This window comes from Myotis nattereri (genome assembly GCF_964212035.1).
Source record: "Myotis nattereri genome assembly, chromosome: 8".
Classification (NCBI taxonomy): Eukaryota; Metazoa; Chordata; class Mammalia; order Chiroptera; family Vespertilionidae; genus Myotis; species Myotis nattereri.
Genome location: NC_138083.1, coordinates 56,313,168 through 56,338,573, shown reverse-complemented (window position 1 = coordinate 56,338,573; position 25,406 = coordinate 56,313,168). Strand labels below are relative to the sequence as shown.

The 25,406-nt window shown below is 40.4% G+C and overlaps 1 protein-coding gene across 1 annotated transcript in view; it reads right to left on the bottom strand.

Moving 5' to 3' along the window:
• Window positions 1-25,406, bottom strand: part of ROCK1 (Rho associated coiled-coil containing protein kinase 1) — a 137,052-nt gene that overhangs the window by 94,602 nt on the left and 17,044 nt on the right. The window contains exon 2 of the mRNA XM_081097471.1: window positions 14,326-14,407. Within this exon, the coding sequence (XP_080953597.1) occupies window positions 14,326-14,407 (82 nt within the window). The remainder of the gene's footprint in view (window positions 1-14,325; window positions 14,408-25,406) is intronic.

Here is a 25,406-nt window from a genome sequence, read left to right as displayed (position 1 = left end):
TAGTTCACACAAACACTCCATCCATGCTTTTGTTCCGGCCCTCCGGTCCAGTTTAAGAACCCATTGTGGCCCTCGAGTCAAAGTTTGCCCACCCCTGCTCTAGACTCTCTATGATGACCTACTGGTCTTATGTCCTTCAACAAAGTACTATTTTTCTTACACTTCAGTATCCAGTTTGAAGAAATAATCCCAAAATGTTACAATTACAATCCTACCCCTGCAACCCCAAAATAGAAATACATTCACCACAGAAAGCTGAAGTTACCAAACTATGGAAGTCATTTATAGACTTCATAAAAATAATAAAATCAAACATGCTAAAACCCTACTCCATTTTAATGCTTTCTAGCTGGATATATCCCACAATAATGCAGACTTTTATACATACCTTAATATTTAGTTGTAAAGAAGAAAGTTTTAATGACACTACCAAATCGTATTTTTACATTTTTCATCAGCTGAGAAGCTTCAAAATGGTAGTGTATACCAATCACAAGATATGGTCAATATAATCTATATCCTCCTAACTCAAGAAATTTATCCTTTTTAAATATAGAAGTAAAAATCGTTCGACCGGGAATTTGACTGCTCCCTATGATGTGCGCTGACCACCAGGGGGCGGCGCGGAACATGGCGGGTGTTGGCGGTGCGGCGCTGGTAGCAGGAGGCAGTGGAGGCACTGCCGGCCCCAATGGGCCCTGATAATATTGGGACCACAGTGGGATGGTGGAGCAGGTGAGTGGGCGGTGCTAGGCCAAGGCGGGTGCGAATGGGAGCCTGATCGCCCGCAGAAGGAGACCAACTGCGACAGTGGGGGGCGGGACTGTCGCCAGGCTCCCAGGAACTGAGGAAGCTGGGTGGGGGGGCCTGGCCTCGACAGATCGCTCCGCAGATGGATGGTGAAGCAGGTAAGGGGTGGCGCCAGGCCATGGCAGGGTGCCAGGCGGGGATGCGGGGCTGCAAGGCTCGGGGCACAAGCTGAGGCTACAAGCCTGGGGACGTGAGCTGGGGCTCGATCCCCACAGGCAACCCCTAGGGACCCCACCTGTGCACAGATTCGTGCACCAGGCCTCTCGTATTGTGTATAAAAGATAGTTATATAAATTTTGCTGTTTTTAGAATTGTTTCTTATAATTTCTCAAAAAGTGTAAACTTCTAACTACATCTAAAGTCATATTCAAAGTACTAGTATATGAAAACCCTTTTTAATTTTACTACAGGTAATGCAGTACTCATTTCAATATTACAGTACATGATTTTACAATTGTAATGAGACACCTTTAGGAAAAACTAGCCACAAACATTAAAATGAAGGCTCTTCTGCAAGCCATAAAAACTTTTGATGTTTTGTTTAAATTATTATGAAATCTTAATTTAAAAGAGAAAAAATGTTTTCCCTTTTCTATTGAGCAATATGTACCTTTTGTGCCATGCCACAAAGAGCTAAGGAAACATAGTCAAGTCGTTTTTACTTCCTTGGATGAACACAGATTCACTGATATCAGCAGAACATGCTGAACTGAAAATAATTAATTTCTCTATCATTTTTAAATCAATGAAACCCGCTCTCCGACATCCCCCGAGGGGTTCCAGATTGTCAGAGGGCACAGGCCAGGCCAAGGGACCTCCCACCCCCTGTGCAGGATTGGGGACAGGGAGAGACGTAGGAGGTTGGCCAGCGGGTAGGGACCGCGTGAGGGCTCCAGGGCGTGTCCAGCCCGTCTCGCTCAGCCCCAACTGGCCGGACCCCAGCAGCAAGCTAACCTACCAGTCGGAGCATCTGCCTCCTGGTCGTCAGTGCAACTCATACCGACTGGTTGACGGGTCGACTGTCTGCCCCTGGTGATCAGTGCATGTCATAACGAATGGTTGAGCGGCCTTAGTATATCATTAGCACATTATGCTTTTTTTTTTTTAATGTATTTTATTGATTTTTTTTACAGAGAGGAAGGGAGAGGGATAGAGAGCTAGAAACATCAATGAGAGAGAAACATCGATCAGCTGCCTCCTGCACACTCCCCACCAGGGACGTGCCTGCAACCAAGGTACGTGCCCTTGACCAGAATCAAACCTGGGACCCTTGAGTCCGCAGGCCGACGCTCTATCCACTGAGCCAAACAGGCTAGGGCAGCACATTATGCTTTAATTGGTTGAATGGATGACCAGACGACTGGACACTTAGCATATTAGGCTTTTATTTATAGGATATAATTACTTGGAAAATATAATAACTTAGAAAAATAAATAAAAGCTTTAGATACAACCCTTTTACAATGACACATGTAATATACCCCTTAATATAGTGATATAATGTTTTACCCTTTACAATAAGAGAATATAAAGAACTTTATTTTCTACAGCTCAATTGAAATTATTTTGTTCTTATTGTGTGTGTGTAGCTTGTTTGTTGATTTATTTGTATGTTTATTTTGATGTGATGATTTTGTATAGTAGGACAGAAATCAATATTCTGAGGAAGTTTAAGAAGCAATGATTAAATATATCAACTCTAGGAGAGTGGTTACCTCTGAAAGAGGAAGACATGAGGCCCAAGACTTAGTTGTTACTTAACTTTCTTTTCTTTTTTTTCTAATTCTCACCTGAGAATATGTTTTTTATAATAGAAAGGGGGAGGAGAAGAAACACTGATGTGAGAGAGAAAGAGCAATTGGTTGCCTCCTATACACACCTTGACCAGGTATCAAACCCAAAACCCCATATGTACCCTGACCAGGAATCAAACCCAAGACCCCCTCACAGGATGGGACAAAGCTTCAATCACCTGAGTCACACTAGCCAGTGCTGTACCTTAACATTTTCTTTAAAATAAAAGACCAGAAACAAACAGGGCAAAATGTTAACTATGAGGTTAATTCTGATGATCAGTGCTCAGATATCTGATATATATGTAGTAATCAAGAATAATTAAAAAAAAACAACTAATGATCATGCCCAAACTCTACCAACAAAGAAATACTTTTTAGATCATCTCTAACAAGTCAGCATTTAACCCCCAAAACATTTAACAAATAGTTAATGAGTACCTAATATTCAATTGGGTTTAAGAGTAAAAATACAAGTCCCTTGCTCTGATGATATTTACAATCTACTGATGAGGAAGAAGGGGAATATAACCATCAAATAACCACACAAATAAATATAATCTAACTGTGGTAAATGCACAAGATGCCATGAAAATATACAGCCAGCAGCAGGGCATCTGACTAGCCCAATGGGTTAGGAAACTAAAGTGAAGGCTTATTTGAAATTTAAAGGATAAAGACTCCTTTAGCTGGATGGGATTGGAAGGAATTCTAGGAAAGGCAAACAGCTTCTAAAAAGTCTGTGGAGGAGATGTCAAGGCACTTTCCAGGAAACAAATGTACCTTGCATGGCTGCGGTGTAAGCAAACGAGGAGAGTAATACAGAAAAGAATGTAACTTGAAAGATCATACAGTGCCACATTAGGAAAATAAAAAAGGCTGGGAGTGAGATGTGATTTATTCAAATCAGCAACTTAAAAATAATCCTCTGGCAGCAATGTGGGAACTAACTGTAAATAGGCAAAAAAGTAAATGCACTAGACAGATTCACTGTGATCATTCAAGTGAGATGATGAAGCTTGAACAAGAGTAGATGTAGTAGTAAACAAAGAGAAGTTCAAGCCTCTGCCTGAAGACTGTCACTGATCAGAAATCTATTATTTATCTGTCTTTTCTTTGGTTACTTATCTTTAATTTTCTGGCAGTTCCACTATTCTCCAAAGCTTTTCTAAAGATCCTCAATCACATTAGCATGTTAATTCAAAATTCTAGGTTGTAATCTGCCTCGATCTGGGGGGATAAACTAATTTAAAGTGGCTCAAATTTCTTCTCTTTCCCTAAACACCAATTCCTTTATTTTTAAAACTTACACAAATGACAACAACAATAAACAGGACACAATGTAATTCTTTTTTATCTAATCTCTTAACCCAAAAGGTCCAACCTGCCATTTCAGTCTTTTCCTGCCATCTGTCCTCCTTACCCCTTCCTGCTCATCACAAACCAAGTTCAATTTATAGCAAACTCCTAGTTCCTGAAAGGTATCATGCTACAGATATTAAACAAATGCTGTTTCTTCTCTACCTGAACTGTTCTTCCTCAATTGAGAAATCTAGCCCACCTTTTAAGAATCAACTCAAATGTTACTTTCTGAATTCTTTTACTCCCTTCAAGATCTATGTATCATTACATTCTCTACAAACTTCCACAATTATAAAGGGATATATGTTACTATTTGCTTCTGTGTGTATCTCCCTCCATAAGAGGTAAGAGCTACAGTTTTAAAGAAAAAAGATCTTCATATTTTTAGTGACTGGACATTCAAAAAGTAATTCAATATTAAATGGTCTCATGTAGAGGATTTTTCATTTTCTCATACATCTTAAACTCATAACTCTAAAAAGGAGAAGGTTTGCAGCTGTTCTCAACCTGTGGGTCGCAACCCCTAGCAGCTGTTCGCAACCTGTGGGTCGCAACCCCTATGGCGGTCGAACGACCCATTCATAGGGGTCGCCTAAGACCATCCTGCATATCATATACTTACATTATGATTTATAACTATAGCTACATTAAAGTTATGAAGTAGCAATGAAAATAATTTTATGGTTGGGTCACAACATGAGGAACTGTATTTAAAGGGCCAGAAGGTTGAGAATCACTGGTTTAGAGAAAAGAAATTACTTTTACTGTCTTCAGAACTTTTCATAAGAACTTTGGATGATCATGGGCTTTTGGCCTAACACAATTTTTATAGATTAATGCTACTCTTTTGCATTTAAACCTGCATGTGTACTCATACTTAATACAGTCATTCACATCCTTTCCAATCTGACCTGTGTAATAACCTTGGTTTCTTTGGCTGCAACCTTCTTATGTTTACCCCTTTTTGAAATATCACCTGTCATTTAGAACAGGGGCCCTCAAACTTTTTAAACAGGGGGCCAGTTCACTGTCCCTCAGACCGTTGGAGGGCCGGACTATAGTTTAAAAAAAAAACTATGAGGAGAACCAAGATAGCGGCATAGGTTAACGCTGGAGTTTGCTGCTTTGAACAACTACTTCAAAAGTGAAACCAAAAAACGGAAGGGACATCACCCAGAACCACAGGAACGCTGGCTGAGTGGAAGTCCTACAACTAGGAAGAAAGAGAAATGCATACGGACACTCAGAGGAGGCGCAGTGCTGAAGTCAAATTCTGAGGTGCGGAGTGCGCGGAGCGGGCTGGCGGCGGAGGGCGCGGTTGGCGTTTTCAATCGGGAGGGAGTCGCAGACTCTGAGCTCCAGATACAGGAGTCTTTAGGGACCCAGACTCAAACAGGAGAAGCGCGACTGTCTGGCTTCGGTCAGAGCGAGTGCAGCTTTCTCTCCGAGGTTTGCAACCATTGCTGGGACTCAGAGAGGCAGAGCCCCTGGGGACAGGACTGAGAGCCACCATAACTGCTCTTCCGGCCCACCCTATTGATCCTGTGCGACCCGCCCCGCCCAAGCCCTGCACACAGGCATTTGCCGGATAGCCTCAGGCAAAGGCTAGATTAGCACCTCCCTAGAGGACAGAAGTTCTCTCACTGCAGACACAGCTGATTCTCATAGCCACTTGGCCTGGAGGTCAAACCCTCCCTGGCATTAGCTACAACAATCAAGGTTTAACTATAAGACTGCGCACAAAGACCACTAGGGGGTGCACCAAGGAAGCATAACAAAATGCGGAGACAAAGAAACAGGACAAAATTGTCAATGGAAGATATAGAGTTCAGAACCACACTTTTAAGGTCTCTCAAGAACTGTTTAGAAGCCGCCGATAAACTTAATGAGATCTACAAGAAAACTAATGAGACCCTCGATCTTATATTGGGGAACCACCTAGAAATTAAGCATACATGGACTGAAATAACGAATATTATACAGACTCCCGACAGCAGACCAGAGGAGAGCAAGAATCAAGTCAATGATTTGAAATGCGAGGAAGCAAAAAACACCCAACCGGAAAAGCAAAATGAAAAAAGAATCCAAAAATGCGAGGATAGTGTAAGGAGCCTCTGGGACAGCTTCAAGCATACCAACATCAGAATTATAGGGGTGCCAGAAGATGAGAGAGAGCAAGATATTGAAAACCTATTTGAAGAAATAATGACAGAAAACTTCCCCCACCTGATGAAAGAAATGGACTTACAGGTCCAAGAAGCACAGAGAACCCCAAACAAAAGGAATCCAAAGAGGACCACACCAAGACACATCATCATTAAAATGCCAAGAGCAAAAGATAAAGAGAGAATCTTAAAAACAGCAAGAGAAAGAAACTCAGTTACCTACAAGGGAATACCCATACGACTGTCAGCTGATTTCTCAACAGAAACTTTGCAGGCCAGAAGGGAGTGGCAAGAAATATTCAAAGTGATGAATACCAAGAACCTACAACCAAGATTACTTTATCCAGCAAAGCTATCATTCAGAATTGAAGGTCAGATAAAGAGCTTCACAGATAAGGAAAAGCTAAAGGAGTTCATCACCACCAAACCAGGATTATATGAAATGCTGAAAGGTATCCTTTAAGAAGAGGAAGAGGAAGAAAAAGGTAAAGATACAAATTATGAACAACAAATATGCATCTATCAACAAGTGAATCTAAGAATCAAGTGAATAAATAATCTGATGAACAGAATGAACTGTTGATTATAATAGAATCAGGGACATAGAAAGGGAATGGACTGACTATTCTTGGGGGGGGAAAGGGGTGTGGGAGTTGCGGGAAGAGACTGGACAAAAATCGTGCACCTATGGATGAGGACAGTGGGTGGGGAGTGAGGGCGGAGGGTGGGGCGGGAACTGGGAGGAGGGGAGTTATGGGGGGGGAAAAAAAGAGGAACAAATGTAATAATCTGAACAATAAAGATTTAATTAAAAGAAAAAAAAATAATAAAAAATAAAAAAAATAAAAAAAAACAAAAAATAAAAAAAAAACTATGAACAAATTCCTATGCACACTGCACATATCTTATTTTGAAGTAAAAAAACAAAACGGGAACAAATACAATATTTGTATTTGCATGTGGCCCGCGGGCTGCAGTTTGAGGTGATTTAGAATCACTATTGATAGGATTTATCTTTTCAATAAACTGGACTAAATTTCCTAAGGGTGGAACACATGCCTGACTGTACACAGCATTTCTTCCCTTCAAAGGGATGGTTCTCAACTGAGGGTAATTTTGACCTACCAGGGACATCTGGCCAAGTCTTGAGACAGTTTTGGTTGTCACAACTGGGGGTCATAGAGATGGGTGAAAGTATGCTACTGGCTTCTACAAGGAAGAGGCCAGGGATGCTACTAAATATACTACATTGCAAAGACCAGCCCCCCCACAACGAAGGTTTATCTGACCCAATATTTCAACACTGTCACTGGTCTAATGTAAACTAAGTGCTTTGTCTCAAGGTCCCTATCACCTCCCAAATGCTAAATCAATTCAGCCTTTTGATCACAAACCCAGAATAGCAATTACTCTCATCACTTTCTCAACAATTAAATTAATGGCAAAGCAAATAAAGATTTCATCAATTGTTCTGTATGCTTTTATAAGTGGACAGTAGCAGCTATTTCTTTTCTTTTCTTTTTCTTTTATTGTCTAAAGTTTTACATAAGTCTCCTTTTTCTCCACTTGACCCCCCCTCCCCCCCCCGCACCTCCCCACCAGAGCCATTCCCACCCCGGGCAAGCCCTCACCGCCTCAGTGTCCGTGTCCATTTGTTATGTTAATATGCATGCATACAAGTCCTCTGGTTGCTCTCTACCCCACTCCCCCTACCATTTGTCTTTAGATCCATCTATTCTTGTACATCAAAATATGTTGATTATTATATCCCACATATGAGTGAGATCATGTGATATTTATCTTTCTCCGATTGGCTTATTTCGCTTAGCATAATGCTCTCCAGTTCCATCCAGGCTGTTGCAAATGTTAAAAGTTCCTTCTTTTTTATAGCGGCATAGTATTCCATTGTGTAGATGTACCACAGTTTTTTAATCCACTCATCTGCTGATGGGCAATTAGGCTGTTTCCAAATCTTAGCTATTATAAATTGTGCTGCTATGAACATAGGCGTGCACATATCCTTTCTGATTGGTGTTTCTGGTTTCTTGGGATATAGTCCTAGGAGTGGGATTACTGGGTCAAATGGCAGTTCCATTTTTAACTTTTTGAGGAAACTCCATACTGTCTTCCACAGTGGCTGCACCAGTCTGCATTCCCACCAGCAGTGCACGAGGGTTCCCTTTTCTCCACATCCTCGCCAGCACTTGTCGTTGATTTGTTGATGACAGCCATTCTGACAGGTGTGAGATGGTATCTCATTGTTGTTCTGATTTGCATCTCTCGGATGATTGGTGACTTTGAACGTGTTTTCATGTCTTTTGGCCTCCTGTATGTCCTCTTTCGAAGTGTCCATTTACATCCTTTGACCATTTTTTGATTAGATCATTTATCTTCCTTTTGTTAAGTTGTATGAGTTCTCTGTAAATTTTGGAGATTAAGCCCTTATCAGAAATATCATTGGCAAATATGTTCTCCCATGCAGTGGGCTTTCTTGTTTTGTTGATGGTTTCTTTTGCTGTGCAGAAGCTTTTTATTTTGATGTAGTCCCATTTGTTTATTTTCTCCTTAGTCTCCATTGTCCTAGGAGCTGTGTCTGTAAAGATACTGCTGTGACATATGTCTACTATTTTGCTGCCTATGGAGTCTTGTAGGATTTTTATGGTTTCCCGTCTTACATTTAAGTCCTTTAGCCATTTTGAGTTTGTTTTTGTGTATGGTGTAAGTTGGGTGACCTAGTTTCATTTTTTTGCATGTATCTGTCCAAATTTCCCAGCACCATTTATTAAAGAGACTGTTTTGGCTCCATTGTATGCTCTTGAGTCCTTTGTCAAATATTAATTGAGCGTAATGGATTCTGTTAATTTCTGGATTTTCTGTTCTGTTCCATTGGTCTATATGTCTGTTCTTGTGCCAGTACCAGGCAGTTTTGAGAACCGTGGCTTGGTAATATAGCTTGATATCTGGTATTGTGATCCCTCCAACTTTGTTCTTCTTTCTCAGGATTGCTGTGGCTATTCAAGGTCTTTTATTATTCCAGATGAATTTTTGGAGAGTTTGTTCTAGATCTTTGAAATATGCCGTTGGTATTTTAATGGGGATTGCATTGAATATGTAGATTGCTTTGGGTATTATGGACATTTTAATGATGTTGATTCTACCAATCCATGAACATTGTATGTTCTTCCATTTGCTTATGTTTTCCTCTATCTCTTTTTTCAATGTCCTGAAGTTTTCCGAGTACAGGTCTTTTACATCTTTAGTTAAGTTTATTCCTGGGTATCTTAATTTTTTTGGTGCAATGGTAAATGGGATTTTTTTTTAATTTCTCTTTCTGTGGGTTCATTATTGGTGTATAAAAAGGCCACAGATTTCTGGGTGTTAATTTTGTATCCTGCTACATTGCCAAATTCATTTATTAGGTCTAGTAGATTTTTGATGGAGTCTTTGGAGTTTTCTATGTATAGTATCAAGTCGCCTGTGAACAAGGAGAGTTTTTCTTCTTCTTTTCCAATTTGGATGCCTTTTATTTCTTTTTCTTGTCTGATCGCTATGGCTAGCACTTCCAGCACTATATTGAACAGAAGTGGTGATAGTGGGTAACCCTGTCTTGTTCCTGTTCTTAGGGGAAATGAGTTTAGTTTTTGCCCACTGAATATGATGTTGGCTGTAGGTTTGTCATATAAGGCTTCTATTGTGCTGAGGTGTAATTCCTCTATTCTCGCTTTGCTGAGAGTTTTTATCAAGAAAGGGTGTTGGATTCTGTCAAATGCTTTTTCTGCATCGATTGATATGATTATGTGATTTTTGTCTCTCAGTTTGTTTATGTGATGTATATCACATTAACTGATTTGCGTATATTGTACCATCCTTGCATCCCTGGAATAAATCCCACTTGATCATGGCGTATGATCTTTCTAATGTAATGCTGAATCTGATTTGCTAGAATTTTGTTGAGGATTTTAGCATCTATGTTCATCAAGGATATTGGCTTGTACTCTTTTTTTGTGGTGTCTTTATCTGGTTTTGGGATTAGGGTAATTCTGGCTTCATAGAAAGAGCTTGGAAGTGTGCCTTCCTCTTGAATTTTCTGGAATAATCTGAGGAGGATAGGTGTGAGTTCTTTGAATGCTTGGTAGAACTCCCCTATAAAGCCATCCGGACCAGGGCTTTTGTTTGTTGGAAGATTTTTGATCACTGCCTCAATTTCTTTGGTAGTTATTGGCCTATTCAGGTTTAGTGATTCTTCTTGAGTTTTGGGAGCTTGTATTTTTCTAAGAATCTGTCCATTTCATCTAGGTTGTCCATTTTGTTGGAATAGAGTTGTTCATAGTATTTTTTCATAATCGTTTGTATTTCTGTGGGATCAGTTGTTACTTCACCTCTTTCATTTCTGATTTTGTTTATTTGGGTCCTCTTTCTTTGCTAGCAGCTATTAACTACCATAGCTATCATGCTGCTTTTGTAATCGGTATTAGGAAAGATATAGATAGATAGATAGATAGATAGATAGATAGGTAGATAGATAGATAGATAGATAGATAGATAGATAGGTAGATAGATAGATATAGATATAGATATAGATAGATATAGATATAGATATTACACTACCATAAAATATAATTACTGAACTTATCTTTTTTTAAAATCCGAACAAATGCTTTCTACCATATTTTTACTCTTAGGTTCATGGGTTTCCTTTTTTTAAAAAAATATTTTTTTATTGACTTCAGAGAGGGAGAGGGAGAGAAAGATAAACACTGATGATGAGAATCATTAACTGGCTGCCTCCTGTACGACCCCATTGCGGATTGAGCCTGCAACCTGGGCATGTACTCTTGACTGGAACTGAACCCGGGGATCCTTTAGTCCGCAGGTTGACACTCTATGCACTGAGCCAAACCAGCTATGGTTCATGGATTTTCTTCATACAATACTCTTCCATCCTCCATTATCTTCTTTATAGTGTGGTAAAATTAATTTAATACTTACTTTTTTGAATACTAATAATACATACTAATTTGCTTAAACTTTTTTAATAAAGACTTTTCTACTACGATGTTATAATTAGGCTCAAGGAAACATTCATAATGGTTTACAGACATATACAGTCATTAATCACTGTTCCCAAATTCTCCTTCCATCCACCTCCTAATGCTCCCCACCCAATGTGTTTCTTCAAAAATGTGGGTAATTCCTACCAAGACAGCTTTTATTTTATCTGGATATGTCTCTAACCTCTACCTAAAATTTAATCTTTATAATTAACTAAGTATTCAGTCAAATGGTCACAGATTCTCTTTTCCCTTTCAGTGTCTACACATTCTCCAACCCAAAAAAAAATGAAAATTAACAGGTTTTAATACAGTTAGGCCTGAAGTTTAAAATATTTCAAGTTGCTATACTTTAGTGAGACTTAGTACATCCTAAAAAGAAAGATTTTATTCCATATTCCAAGTGTATTGTTAGATTACTACATCAGATATCTGTCAATTAATATTTGACAAAGGAGGCAAACACATACAATGGGGATCAAGAGAGTCTATTCAATAAATGATGTTGAGAAAACTGAACAGATACATGCAAAAAAAATGAAACGAGACAACTTTCTAACACCATACATATGAATAAAGTCAAAATGGATTAAAGATTTAAATTTAAGACTCAAAACCGTAACATTCCTAGAAGAAAACATAGGCAGTAAAACCTTGCACATTTCTCGGAGCAGTATTTTTTCTGATAGATCTCTTTGGGCAAGGGAAACAAAAGAAAAAATAAACAAACAGGCCTATGTCAAACTAAAAAGTTTTTGCACAGCAAAGGAAACCATCAACAAAACAAAATGGCAACCTACTGAATGGAGAAAGATATCTGCTAATAATACATCTCATTGGGGATTAATATCCAAAATTTATAAAGAACTCAGACAACACTAAAAACACAATCCAATTAAAAAATGGGCAGAGGACCTGAGTAGATATTTCTCCAAAGAGGACAGACAGATAGATGATCAATAGACATATGAAAAGATGCTCAACATCACGAATTGTTGGAGAAATGCAAATTAAAACCACAATGAGATATCATCTCACACCTGTCAGAATGGCTATCATCAATAAATCTACAAACAAGTGTTGGTAAGGATGTGAAGAAAAGAAAACCCTCGTGTACTGTTGGTGGGAATGCAGACTGGTGCAGCCACTATGTAAAATAGTAAGTATGAAGGGTCCTCAAAAAATTAAAAATGAAACTGTCTTATAAAGCACAAATTCCACTTCTGGGTATACATTTGAAGAAACCCAAAAACACTAATTCAAAAGAATATATGTACCTCTATATTCACTGAAGCATTATTTACAATAGCAAAGATACACCAAGAGCCCATAAATACATGACTGGATAAAGAAGATGTGGTACACATATACAATGGAATGTTATTCGCTCATTAAAAAGAATGAAATCTTTCCATTTGTGACTACATGGATGGGAGGATATGCTAAGTGAAATAAGTCAGTCAGAGAAACGCAAATACCATGATTTCATGTATATGTGGAATCTCAAGAACAAAATAAATTAACAAACAAAACTGAAACAGATTCAGACACAGAGAACAAGACTGATGGTTGACAGAGGGAAAAGGGTATAGGGGACTGGGTAAACAAAAGCTAAGAAGATTAAGAAGTACAAATATGTAATTACAAAATAGTCATACGAAATAAAGAACAGCATACAGAATACAGTCAATAATACTGTAATAACTATATATGATGCCAGGTGGGTACTGGAAGTATCAGGGGAATACTTTGAAAAGTATATGATATCTAACCACTATGTTGTATACCTGAAACTAATACAAAATAACATTGAATGTAAACTGTAATTGAAAAATAAAATTTAAGAAAAGTTTCAAGAACAAAAAATAAAAATAAAAGCCAGGCTAAAATACACAATACACAGGTTTCTCAATTAAAACAGTTTATATTTTCATTTTACCAGTATTTTACTTATTTCTTTTGTGATTACTGATGTTTCTACTTATAAAATGTAACATAAAGGCATACTTAATATTATGAATGAATGCTGCATAGCAAAAGGAGTAACAAATTAAGAAAACATGTATTCCAATTCTTGCTACCCTAACTCTACAAAGTTACACACTCCCCTTTGTATTAATGAGCATTCATCCTTTGCCTCCCATCAAATAGGAAATGGTCATGTTTCTCCACCTTTTTGGTTATTTTGCTACATCGTTAAGTAGGGAGGTAACCAAATGTAAACAATGATAAAAATTTCCTGCAATTTCAGTTAAGATGTGAGAAATTTTAAAAAACCTTTATACTTAAAAAGTCCCCATTCAGACTCTGGAACCATATTTCAAAATAAAATTAAGGCTAAATAAATATTTTTATTTAAAAAAACAGAAAACTAAACATAAAATTGGTAAGTAAAATTCTGTGGCAAGATTTCCAAATGTACAAATGATAAAAGAAATTACAACAAAGTAAAAACGTTTGAATTCTTAGAAAAATAAAGCTTTTATAACCAAACATATGTAACCAAAATTGAAAGACAACACAAAAACCAACCCAACCTAAATATATCAATATATATGGTTTAGGAAACTGAAATAAAGAAATGGAATAGGGAAGATTTTATGATCTAAAATCTTATTATCAAGTTCTTGAAACAATTTCAGTAAGTTCTTCAATCAAAATTTTAAATGATCATGTCTAATATTAAGTCCAAAATAATGTTTTTAGAAAAGAGTATCTGTAAAAATTAAATAAAAGCCCACTTTCACAAAGAAAATTCCTATATCTCAGGTGGGATTTTCATATGTAATCTATTTTTACTTGCAAGTATTAAAATATAATAGCTAATTCATTTATAACAGAAAAATAGAGAATATAACCTTACTGAAATTTAATGTGCATGAATATATTATATATATATGCTTATTTTAATATATTTATTTTAGCCCTTTACTTTTCATTCCCTAATCTGCAAAATATTTTATAGATTCTCCTAATAAGCACTCAAACTGACTAATAAAGTTTCTTTCCCATTTCATTCATTTTATGTACAAACTATTGATGAAATAACCAAAGAGTACATAGAAGGGGGGAAAGGGCTTGAATTATCTAAGTTAAGATTTCATTATATATAATCTGTAATTAACCTCCACAAAAATTACTTACATCTGCTTAAAAAGTTGTCAATATTTTTGTTTTTTCTTAAGGCAGGAAAATCCAAATCATATACCAAAGCATCCAATCCATCCTAAACAAATAAACAAACAAACAGTTAGTTTTCTGGATCACTCTATGAACTTTCCTTTTTTATGAGTAAAGAATAAAATATACCTCTTAATTTTTAATTAGCTCTCTCTCTCTCTCTCATACATTTTGCATTCACTTGACACTTTATATAAGGTTACATGAGTACTGGGATAAAAGAACATTTGCTTTTATTTCATATATAGATTTTTCACATTCTAACTCTCCCAGACAGAGGAGCAGCAACATACCACTAACTGGCTACAACTGACTTCAACTCATGCCATTTTCCCCTCATGAGGGCATAACATTTTACTTTTCTCTCTCCATTACTACTGCATTTATCTTTATTTCAGATAGTCATCAAACACAAATGGCCTATCTTTGTGCCTACACATATTTTATAAGTAGCTAAATAGTAGTTCCTGAAGTTTAGTGTAAAATAAATTCAGCAGTTAGGTATACTTTTAATTATAAAAATACTAGGGGCCCAGTGCACAAATTCGTGCACCTTGAAAGGAACTGTGGGCCATGAGGCTGCCCTGGACACAGGGGCAGGTCTTGACCCATCCTCCGCGTCCCTCCCCGGCCCCTCCCACCGCGGCCCCCAGTCCCCTGTATGCCTGCAACCCTACTCGTCCTGCCGCTGCTGCTCCCATGCACTGAGGGCACTGGCCCCACTCACACCCACTGACAACGCGGAGCAAGCGGGGCCAGCACCAGCAGCGGGTGCGAGTAGTGGCTGCTGCCCCAGTCACCCCTCAGGAGCAGAAGGAGGTGGAGAAGCCCTCTGGGGCGATCGGGGCCAGCAGCCGCTGCTCACACCCGCTGACAGCGCCGAGTGATCGGGACCAGTGCCGGGCCCTGCAGCGGGTGCAAGTGGCGGCGCCAGTGCCAGCTGCAGGTGAAGGCAGGGCCGTCGCTGGCAGTGGGTGCGAGCAGGGCTGGCACCAGGAGTGGGTGCAAGTGGCGGCTGCCGGCCCTGATCGCCCCTCAGGAGCAGGGGGAGGGGGAGAAGCCCTGAGGGGCAATCAGGGCTGGCAGCTGGTGCTCACATCCACTGATGGCGCCGAGTGATCGGGGCTGGCGCTGGGTGCCGGCAGTGGGTGCAAGTGGTGGCTCCGGCACTAGCAGCGGGTGTGAGGGGGGCCAGCACCGGCAGCAGGTGCGAGCGCCCTGCAGGACTGCAGCATGCGGGAGCAAAGAATTTTCAGTAACCATCAGAGGCTTGCCCCAATGACAGCGACTGGTGCCCCACCTTAGTCTGGTGCCCTCCCTCACCTGCTACACCATCCCATTGCGGCCAATGCCTGCCATGTTCCATGCTCTGCCACCTGTTGCCGACGCCCACTATGTTCTGTGTGTGCCCCCTGGTGGTCAACGCACATCATAGTGACCAGTTGTTCGGCTGTTCTGCCGTTCGGTCTATTTGCATATTAGGGTTTTATATATATAGATATTGGGTTTTAACACATTGTTTGCGGGTAGTTTTTATCGCGTGCTAACAGGTGGCGCGGGCCATTTTTGCGCAAATGGCAACGTTCAGTAAAATTACGATAACTTTAGTTTACGTATTTATACGTTACCAGCATTCTACAGCTAGTCTATAAAAAACGTATTAATACGTGTCCCGCGCTCTACTACACTGGTAGAACGTATAAATACGTAAAATGTATAAATACGTTTCCCGCATACAATGTGTTAATAAGGGTTCTTTTTCTTTCCTTGAAGCACTTTCTAGGGCAGCCATTAGTAAAGGACAAACATGGGCGTTTACTTTTACTTCTAAGCAAGTGCAGGGCAATGTGAAGGTGTAACAATCAGTTACGTGGGAATGCGATAGGAACATTCCGATAACCAAGTAATCTTCATTTTATTTAGCTGGAGAAATCTAGTTTGCCCCAGTAGAGCCCAAAAATAAAGAAAGGAGCAGCAAAAGAAGATGCACCTTCTGCAAACACTGTACAGTCGTGTTCATAAAAGGAGAAAAAAAACAGAGAATATAGATTTTATACTTTGTGCTAAGCCACAGGTGTGAATCACCCAGTTATTATAGAATACTTAAAATATTCCCCTACAAAATCAAAAAACAGAGTCAAAGCTTTAAAATACATCTATGCATGAACTGGAAACTGACAATGGAGAAGAAGGCTAATAATACCAATGTTGTTGACTGCTTGAAGAGATCAACCCGCCCTTATTGTCTTTTCAAAATTCAGAGATTTGTGCATATCTAAAGAAAAAACTCCACCACTAAAACAAGTTTATCTATCCCTGAGATACATTTATTAGAGTCTTAATAAGCCATTTGAATATTTGTTCATTCTTTTTACAGAAAGAGATGAGAATCTTTATATGAGAACTAGAAGCCTGGTGCATGAAAATCGTGCACTCAGGCAGTGGAGGGGCCTCAGCCCATCCTGCGCCCTCTCGCAGTCTGGGAGCCCTTGCAGTGGTTCTCAACCTGTGGGTCGCGACCCCTGAAAATACATCCTGCATATCAGATATTTACATTACGATTTATAACAGTAGCAAAATTACAGTTATGAAGTAGCAACGAAAATAATTTTATGGTTGGGGGTCACCACAACATGAGGAACTGTAATAAAGCTTTGAGGCATTAGGAAGGTTGAGAACCACTGCTAGGGGATGTCCAACTGATGGCCAGCAGTTGAACAACCTTAGCGCTGCCTCAGAGGCAGGAGAGGCTCCCGCCACCGCTGCTGCATTCGCCAGCCATGAGCCTGGCTTCTGGCTGAGTGGTGCTCCTCCTGCATTGAGTGTCTGCCCCCTGGGGGTCAGTGCGCATCATAGTGACCAGTCGTTTTGCCATTTGGTCGATTTGCATATTAGCCTTTTATTATATAGGATTTGTTTAGAAAGACCAGCTGATGTTTGGTCTGTTCTAAATACAAAAAAACCAAACCACTAAATATTTGAATTAACTGTTTTCTTGGAAAAGGTAAATTAAAGATGAATATATTTTTTTACATTTTGACTAGATTTTAAGTTATGGCAGACACCACAGTTATCATCTCATTTTCTTCTAGAGTGCCTTAAAAAATAACCTGGACGAGTAGGCATAAAAGGTACAATAAAGCTACAATTTTTACGTTCAATAGCAAAGGCATTACAATATCCAAGAAATAATATTTTTCTTAGACCACTAGACACTAAGTTTCAATGTATCGTGTCACTCCAAAAAATAATATGGACTACAGGAGAGTGCAAGTACAGTATTCCCCCCACCCCCCTTTCCATGGTTTCAGTTACCCATGGTCAACCTTGGTCCAAAAAATATTAAATGAAAAATTCCAAAAATAAACAATTCAAGTTTTAAATTTTGTGTCACTATGAGTAGCACAATGAAATCTCACACCATCCACACCATCCACTCCATCCCGCCAGGGACCTGAACCATCCCTTTGTCCAGAGTATCTACATGTATATGCCACCACACCCTTTAATCACTTAGGAACCATCTTGGTTATCAGATCACTGTTGTGGTATCCCAATGCTTGTCTCTTATTTTACTTAATAATGGCTTCAAAGTGTAAGAGCAGTGATGCTGACAATTCAGATATGCCAAAGAGAAGCCATTAAGTGTTATGTATGTATAGAAAAAAAAAGTACATATAGGGTTCAGTACTATCTGCAGTTTCAGGCATCCACTGGGGGTCTAGAATACATTCCCTGTGGATAAGGGGGACTACTATACTATTAGCTACACAAGAACAATTTCAGGCCAAATTTTGACATCTTAACATTGTCTGGGAAATGCAAGTAGGTATAGTATGATAACCTCAATATATCATTATACTTTATGATAACTATTATTTTAAGAACCCCTAACAAACACTTCCAAAGACACAACCAGTTTTAAAAGGTTCAGAACATCTAAATTTATATTAGCTCAGATTATTTTCTAATATCAAATAAAACTTTAAACAGTGAGGGATATATTAAATTTTAGCTCTCTTTGGTAAATATATTTAAAACAATTGCCTCCATTCTTACTCCAAATAAGACTTTAGAAAAATTACTAAATGTTAGATAGAAAAGAACCTCAAAATTTACCTTAATGCCCTCATTTTATACCTAAGGCAAATAACAACCAGAAATATTAACTGACTTGCCCAATGCCACACAGCTCACTGGTAAGCTGTGAAAGATCAAAATACTAAATCTTAGTCTAGTAGTTAGAGATATAAATAACATGGTCATGATAAAAACATAATTTTAAAAATCTCATTCTCTTAAAAATGAAATTAGGAATAAACATATATATTTAAACCCAATATGCACTGTTCAAAAATTAATATAAAATCACCAGTCATTCTTCTAATTATAACAGTAAGTACAGCCTGGCCAGTGTAGCTCAGTGGTTGAGCATCAAGCATCAACCTATGGACCAGAAGGTCACGGTTCGATTCCTGGTTAGGGCATATACCCAGGCTGCGGGCTCAATCGCTGTGTGGGGCATGCAGGAGGCAGCGAATCAATAATTCTCTCTTATCATTGATGTTTTTATTTCTCTCTCCTCTACTTTCCTCTCTGAAATCAATAAAAATATGTTAGAGAAAAAAAATAAACAAAACAGAAAGGACAATGGCTAGAACTCAAAATCCTATGTTTTTTCTACTATACCACAGGCTCAAAATCCTAAATTTTCTCTACTACACTATTACTTCCTCTTCTGCATAACCTTCCCTAAACTACCTATTAAAACTCCTTATTATTATGCCCAGCCGGGTGTAGCTCAACGGTTGAGTGTCGACCCAGGAACCAAGAGGTCGCCGGTTCGATTCCTGGTCAGGTCACATGCCCAGGTTGCAGGCTCGATTCCAAGTGGGGGGCATGCAGGAGGGGCCGATCAAAGGTTCTCTCTCATCATTGATGTTTCTATCTCTCTCTCTCCCTCTCCCTTCCTCTCTGACATTAATAAAAATATATTAAAAAAGCAACAATTCCTTACTAGAGTTATTTTTTATTTCAATCTTCACAGCTACATCTCAAGCACCTTGAGCAAGCTATATTGTAGCTTGCTCAAGGTGCTTAGCAGACGGGTAGCATAGTAGATACTGTTGATATCCTACTCCAATAATCATTTCTACCTTCCTAATTTAACCCTAATTTTGTTTCAGCTACTCACCTTCTTTCAAGAGACTATGAGCTTCCAAGGAAGAAGAAATCTTTGCCAGCTCCAGGAGGCTGGTTCTGATTAGTCTAACCCAAGGCAAACATGGAGGCTCATTACTCTTGCCAGTGTTCAGCTTAAAGAGAGGAACATAGTAATAATCTGGTACATGAGATGTCAGGAAAAACCTACAGAAAGGTTTCTGGAAAAAATATTCTTCTCTTTTGAAAAGATACATGTAAGATATAGTCGTTCCTTTAATGAGAAATTGTCATGTCTGTATGTGACACCTTAAAGAACAGCAGCCATTTGCATTCTCAAGAGATGTTGGCAGAAAACAAAGCCAAACACAATGAGGACAACAGAGCTAAAGGATGTAAGGAACTTGAGTCCCTGATGTTTGTTGAACCAATGAATTAACCTATTCTATAGCCACTATATCCAGTACATTTTCTTAATACATTTTCCTTATGGCCTAACTCAATTTACATCACATTTTCTATTTCTTGTGACTAAAACCATCCAAACGTAAATACACAGTAAGAGCTCAATAAATGCCACTGCACTGAAATAGCATTAACCAAGGCAATAGGACTTGTTGCAGTGAAAGGGCAAGAGAACTGCCCATTCAATGGTGAGACCGGGGCAAGATGGGGTTGACAAAAAGTATCACTCTGGTAAATGTTCGGATAACAGGACAGAACTATGGAGAATGATTTTTTGAGCCACCCTATCTAATAATAGACAAACATGGTAATTGACAGTACCTTCGCTACGCCTCCCATCGGCTAATCAGTGCGATATGCAAATTAACCACCAACCAAGATTGTGGCTAATTTGCATACTGCAGGCAGGGCGGGACATCGGGAGTGCGACCCCAGGAGCCGCCAGAAAGCCAGGCCGCAGGCAAGGCGGCACCCCGGGGCCCAGGAGCCGCCTTGCCTGCGGCCCGTGATTGTGATTGTGATCGGAAAGCCGGGCCACAGGCAAGGCGGCCCCCTGGGACCCAGGAGCCACCTTGTCTGCGGCCCATGATCCTGATCGTGATCGGAAAGCCAGGCCGCAAGCAAGGCGACCCCCTGGAACCCAGGAGCCCGTCGGCAAGGTCTGCAGGCAAAGCAGCGATCAAGCTATGAGGGGGAGCGTGGGGGGTGGAAGGAGCTACAGGAGCAGCTCTTGCCTGAGACTGAAGACCCCTGCTGGAGCGAGGAGCAAAGACTGAAGGCTTCAGCCGCAGCGAAGACTGTGTCCAGAGCGAAGATGGAAGGCGGTGGCCAGAGTGAAGGTCTGGGTCCCGGGTGCCAGAGGAAAACTGGTGCTGACAGCCCGGGGAAAGAAGGCCTATTGCACGAATCTTCATGCAACGGGCCTCTAGTGTTTAATAATAAAATTAATTCCATGGGCTCAAATATTTGAAACATTAAAAAAATAAAGTAAAAGCTTTTTAAAGAAAAAGACACATGAGTATTTGTATGCTACTGTTGGAAAGACAAGTCAAATAATCTTTCTGAGCCTCAGAGTTCTCCTTCGTAAAATGAAGATAACTACCTACAACTCATACTAGCTTTATGAGAATTAAATAAGTGAAGAATGTGAAGTGTTTGGTCCCTTAGTCCCACTTCCCTCTTTTTATTTCTTTAACTGACATCTGAAGTTCTGTAAGTCTCACTAATGATAGAAATGACATACAGAGAAAACAGACACTGTAGTTAGTGATGTGGTCATAAAAACTTAAGAGTAGCCGAAACCGGTTTGGCTCAGTGGATAGAGCGTCAGCCTGCGGACTGAAAGGTCCCAGGTTCGATTCCGGTCAAGGGCATGTACCTGGGTTGCGGGCACATCCCCAGTGGGAGATGTGCAGGAGGCAGCTGATCGATGTTTCTCTTTCATCGATGTTTCTAACTCTCTATCTCTCTCCCTTCTTCTCTGTAAAAAATCAATAAAATATATTTAAAAACAAACAAACAAACAAACAAAAAAAACTTAAGAGTAGCCCGGGCCAGCATGGATCCATGGTTAGAGCATCAGCCTGTATACCAGAAGGTCTCAGGTTCGATTCCTAGTCAAGGGCATGTACAGGGGTTGCAGGTTCAATCCATGCCCCCCCCATGCCCCCATTGGGGTGCTTGTGTGAGGCAACCAAATCAATGTGTCTCTCTCATACGATGTTTCTCTCCCTCTCCTCTTCTCTCTTCTCTGTCTCTTTCCCTCCCCTCACCCTTCCACTCTCTAAAAATCAATGGAAAAATATCCTCAATCTTCCAGTGAGCATTAAAAAAACAAACAAAAAACAAGAACAACTTAAGAATAAATCTTAGGTCAATATGTTAAACCCTTCCCCACTGTAGTAATTCCATCTATGATTTTTTTTTAAAACATGGGGCATCTGACTTTTGCTAGACCACAGAATTTGATCATGCATTTGTTAGTGGAAACTAGCTGCCTCCACTAACTGTGTAAGGACACTAGGTGTTTGGACTTATAATTGTATGAGATGGTATATGGCTTTTCAGTATCATCCATAAGCAAAAATAATATGCCTTTTATCAGAGAAATAGAATGGGCAAGAAGGTATTCTTCTAGCATAATCTAAAACATATAACAACATTGGCTAAGGGGAGTCAAAACACTGAGGTGGGGGACAAGGACACAGGCTTCCACTTTAATGCAGTGAAGAAGCTACACAAACACAAGGAATGTCTGTATGCAGCCATAAACTAGAGCAAGGAATTCGGACTTTTATTCAATACTCCCAAGTTCTGTAAAATAATGAAAAATGAGACTTCCCCACTTCCTAAAGTCCATATTATACCTTAACAGAAATTAACATTCCTCCAAGAGCAAAAACAATTCACAAGGAATGACAGCCAAAGCATGTTGTCCTACGACTTACTTCTTCACTTAATTTTATGATTAAGACATGAAAGAAAGTTACCTTCTACTTTTACAAAATGTCCATCATCTAGCTTAACCATCAATTTAAGATTTGTAGGGGAGAGGACATATAAGACAGGAGCCAATCAATGTCAAAGATTTACAATAATTAAATTATTTAATACTCATGGTTTACCAATGACAGTAGATCAGTCAGAGCAATGTATTTTGAAAGAAGCTAATCACACTGGAGAAGTACTTCTACATAAACACACAAAAGTAGGTATATTTAATTATAAGTATAACATTTTACAAGGACCTCTAAAGAATGAACATTTACATTTCACATTTCTTAGGAAGTACTGGCATTAGGAGAGGGGAAGGCTCCAGTTGTGTTACCTCACAACAGAGCTTAAGCAAAAGGAAAAGCAGGAGCAATTATTCAACTGAACACTGCTGCAAATTCTAGTTCTCTGGATAGTTTTGAATTATAAAAATGAGAGTCCTGTGTAAAATATCATTTAGGATAACATCTACTAGTAATAATACATTTCTTATAAGGTATCCTTACTAATAAAAGCCTAAGTGGTCGTCACGCCATGATGCCCTCACACAGTCACAAGATGGCTTCATGCACAGCGGGCACTTGCAGGTGGGTGGGGCTGGGCTTGAGGCTGCATGCGCTGCACAGAGCCTGCCTAGGAGCCCCGCCTCTGCGAGGTGAGGCCTGCTTGGGGGTCCCGCCTCCTGGCTCTGCACATCGCAGAAGTGGGACCCCCAGCTCCGGCCTACCTCTTTGTGGCAATCCATCGAGGAGCCCTGGATGGGTGAGCGGGGCCTACCTCTTTGAGGCGATCGATTGCGGGGCTCCCACACTGTGATAGGGCACAGACCAGGCTGAGGGACACCACCCCCGAGTGCACGAATTTCATGTACCGGACCTCTAGTGAGAATATAATGGCACTAGGAAAGGTATACTATGTATAAAAAAAACATTTTTAAGTAAAATTTCAAAATCTAAATGTTTACTATCCTAAACATGAACATGTTTTATGAGAAACTACCAAAAAAAATCCATTAGAACTATGGCAGCTAAAACCAAGGCTTCCGAAAAACCAAACTACTTTTAAAATAGGCTGACCTTTGGTACTAAAAGACTTCTGTTAAACTTGATGACAGAACATGTACCATTTAAAGAAAATATTTTTGGCACATATAAATCTCTTTGCTGGGTAAAGAGATAAGAAATTTCTCAAGATTAAGCACTAACATGAAAATGAAAACAGAATTTCCTCAGGGAATTTGAACAACTTCTGATGTTAAAAACAATTAAAATTTATTTAACCGGTGTGACATTACTATATATATGACAATGCTTCCTATGACTCATTTTCTCTACATGTATCAATCTCTAAATTGGCACTTTTGAATCAGTCCCCAACTAAGTTACGTAAGTCTACACTTAGCTAGGGACTGATTCGGAAGTGCCATTGTACATTTTACTAAATATTTAGAATACTTAATTTTTTTGCACTGTAATTGTCCTAAAGAACATCGGCATGTATATAATGTCAAAAAGGCCATGCTCACCCTACTCCACAGCTTTTGCACCTGCTCTTTTCTCCAGCTGGAATGTGAACATTACTTATATTCAGACCTCAATGTCACTTTGTGCTGCCTTCCCCAACACCCTGAGAAAATATTAATAATGACCTCCTATATGTTTCCTATTATAGGAATTAATATATTTAATTTTATGTTGTATTTATAACTCTGCCTCCTCCTCAGTAGGAAAACAGATAGTAATCTATTTATATAAAACCCTAATATGCAAATAGACTGAATGGTGGAACAACCAAACAACATAACACCCGGTTGCTATGATGTGCGCTGACCACCAGCAGGTGCGCACGCAACATGGTGGGCATCGGAAACAGGAAGCAGAACATAGATCGTGGCAAGCACTGGCTGTGGTAGGATGGTGGAGCAGATGAGTAGGTGCGCCAGACCAAGGCGGGGCACCAGCTGCTGTATCAGGGCGAGCCTCTGGTGGTTACTGAAAATTCTTTGCTCCTGCGCACCGCGGTCCCACCGGCGCTCACACCTGCTGCCAGTGCCGGCCCCGCTCACACCTGTTGCCAGTGCCCAGCACTGGTCCCAATCGCTAGGCACCGTCAGCGGGTACAAGTGGCAGCTGCCGGCCCCAATCGCCCCAGAAGGCTTCTCCACCTCCCTCTGCTCCTGAAGGGTGACTGGGCAGCAGCCATTGCTCGCACCCACTGCTGGCGCTGGCCCCAGTCGCTCCGCGCCATCAGTGGGTGCAAGCGGGCCCGCCGCCATCAGCGTGTGGGACATCCCTCTTGTAATCTGGGACGGCTGGCTCCTCACTGCTCACCTGCCTACCTGCCTGATTGCCCCTAACCTCTCTGCCTGCCTGCCTGATCGCCCCTAACCACTCTGCCTGCCTGCCTGATAGCCCCTAACCACCTCTGTCTGCCTGTCAGATTACCCCTAACCACTTGCCTGCTTACCTGACCACCCCTAACTATTTGCTAGGGGGGAGGGCCAACCCTACAAGGGGCTGTCTGCCTACCTGATCACCCCTACCACTGGTCTGCCTACCTGATCGTCCCTAACCACTAGTCTGCCTACCTGATTGCCCCTAACCACTTTGCCTGCCTGCCTGATTGCCTCTAACCGCTTGCTTGGGGGCAGGGCCAGCCCTGCAAGGGGCCATCTGCCTACTTGATCACCCCTAACCACTGGCCTGCCTACCTCATCGCCCCTAACCACTTGCCTGCCTACCTGATCACCCCTAACTGCTGGTCTGTCTGCCCTACTGCCCCTAACCACTCTGCCTGCCTGCCTGATTGCCCCTAACTGCTTGCCTGGGGGCGGGGCCAGCTCAGCAAGGGGCCATCTGCCTACCTGATCACCCCTAACCACTGGCCTGCCTACCTGATCGCTCCTAACCACTCTGCATACCTGGCCT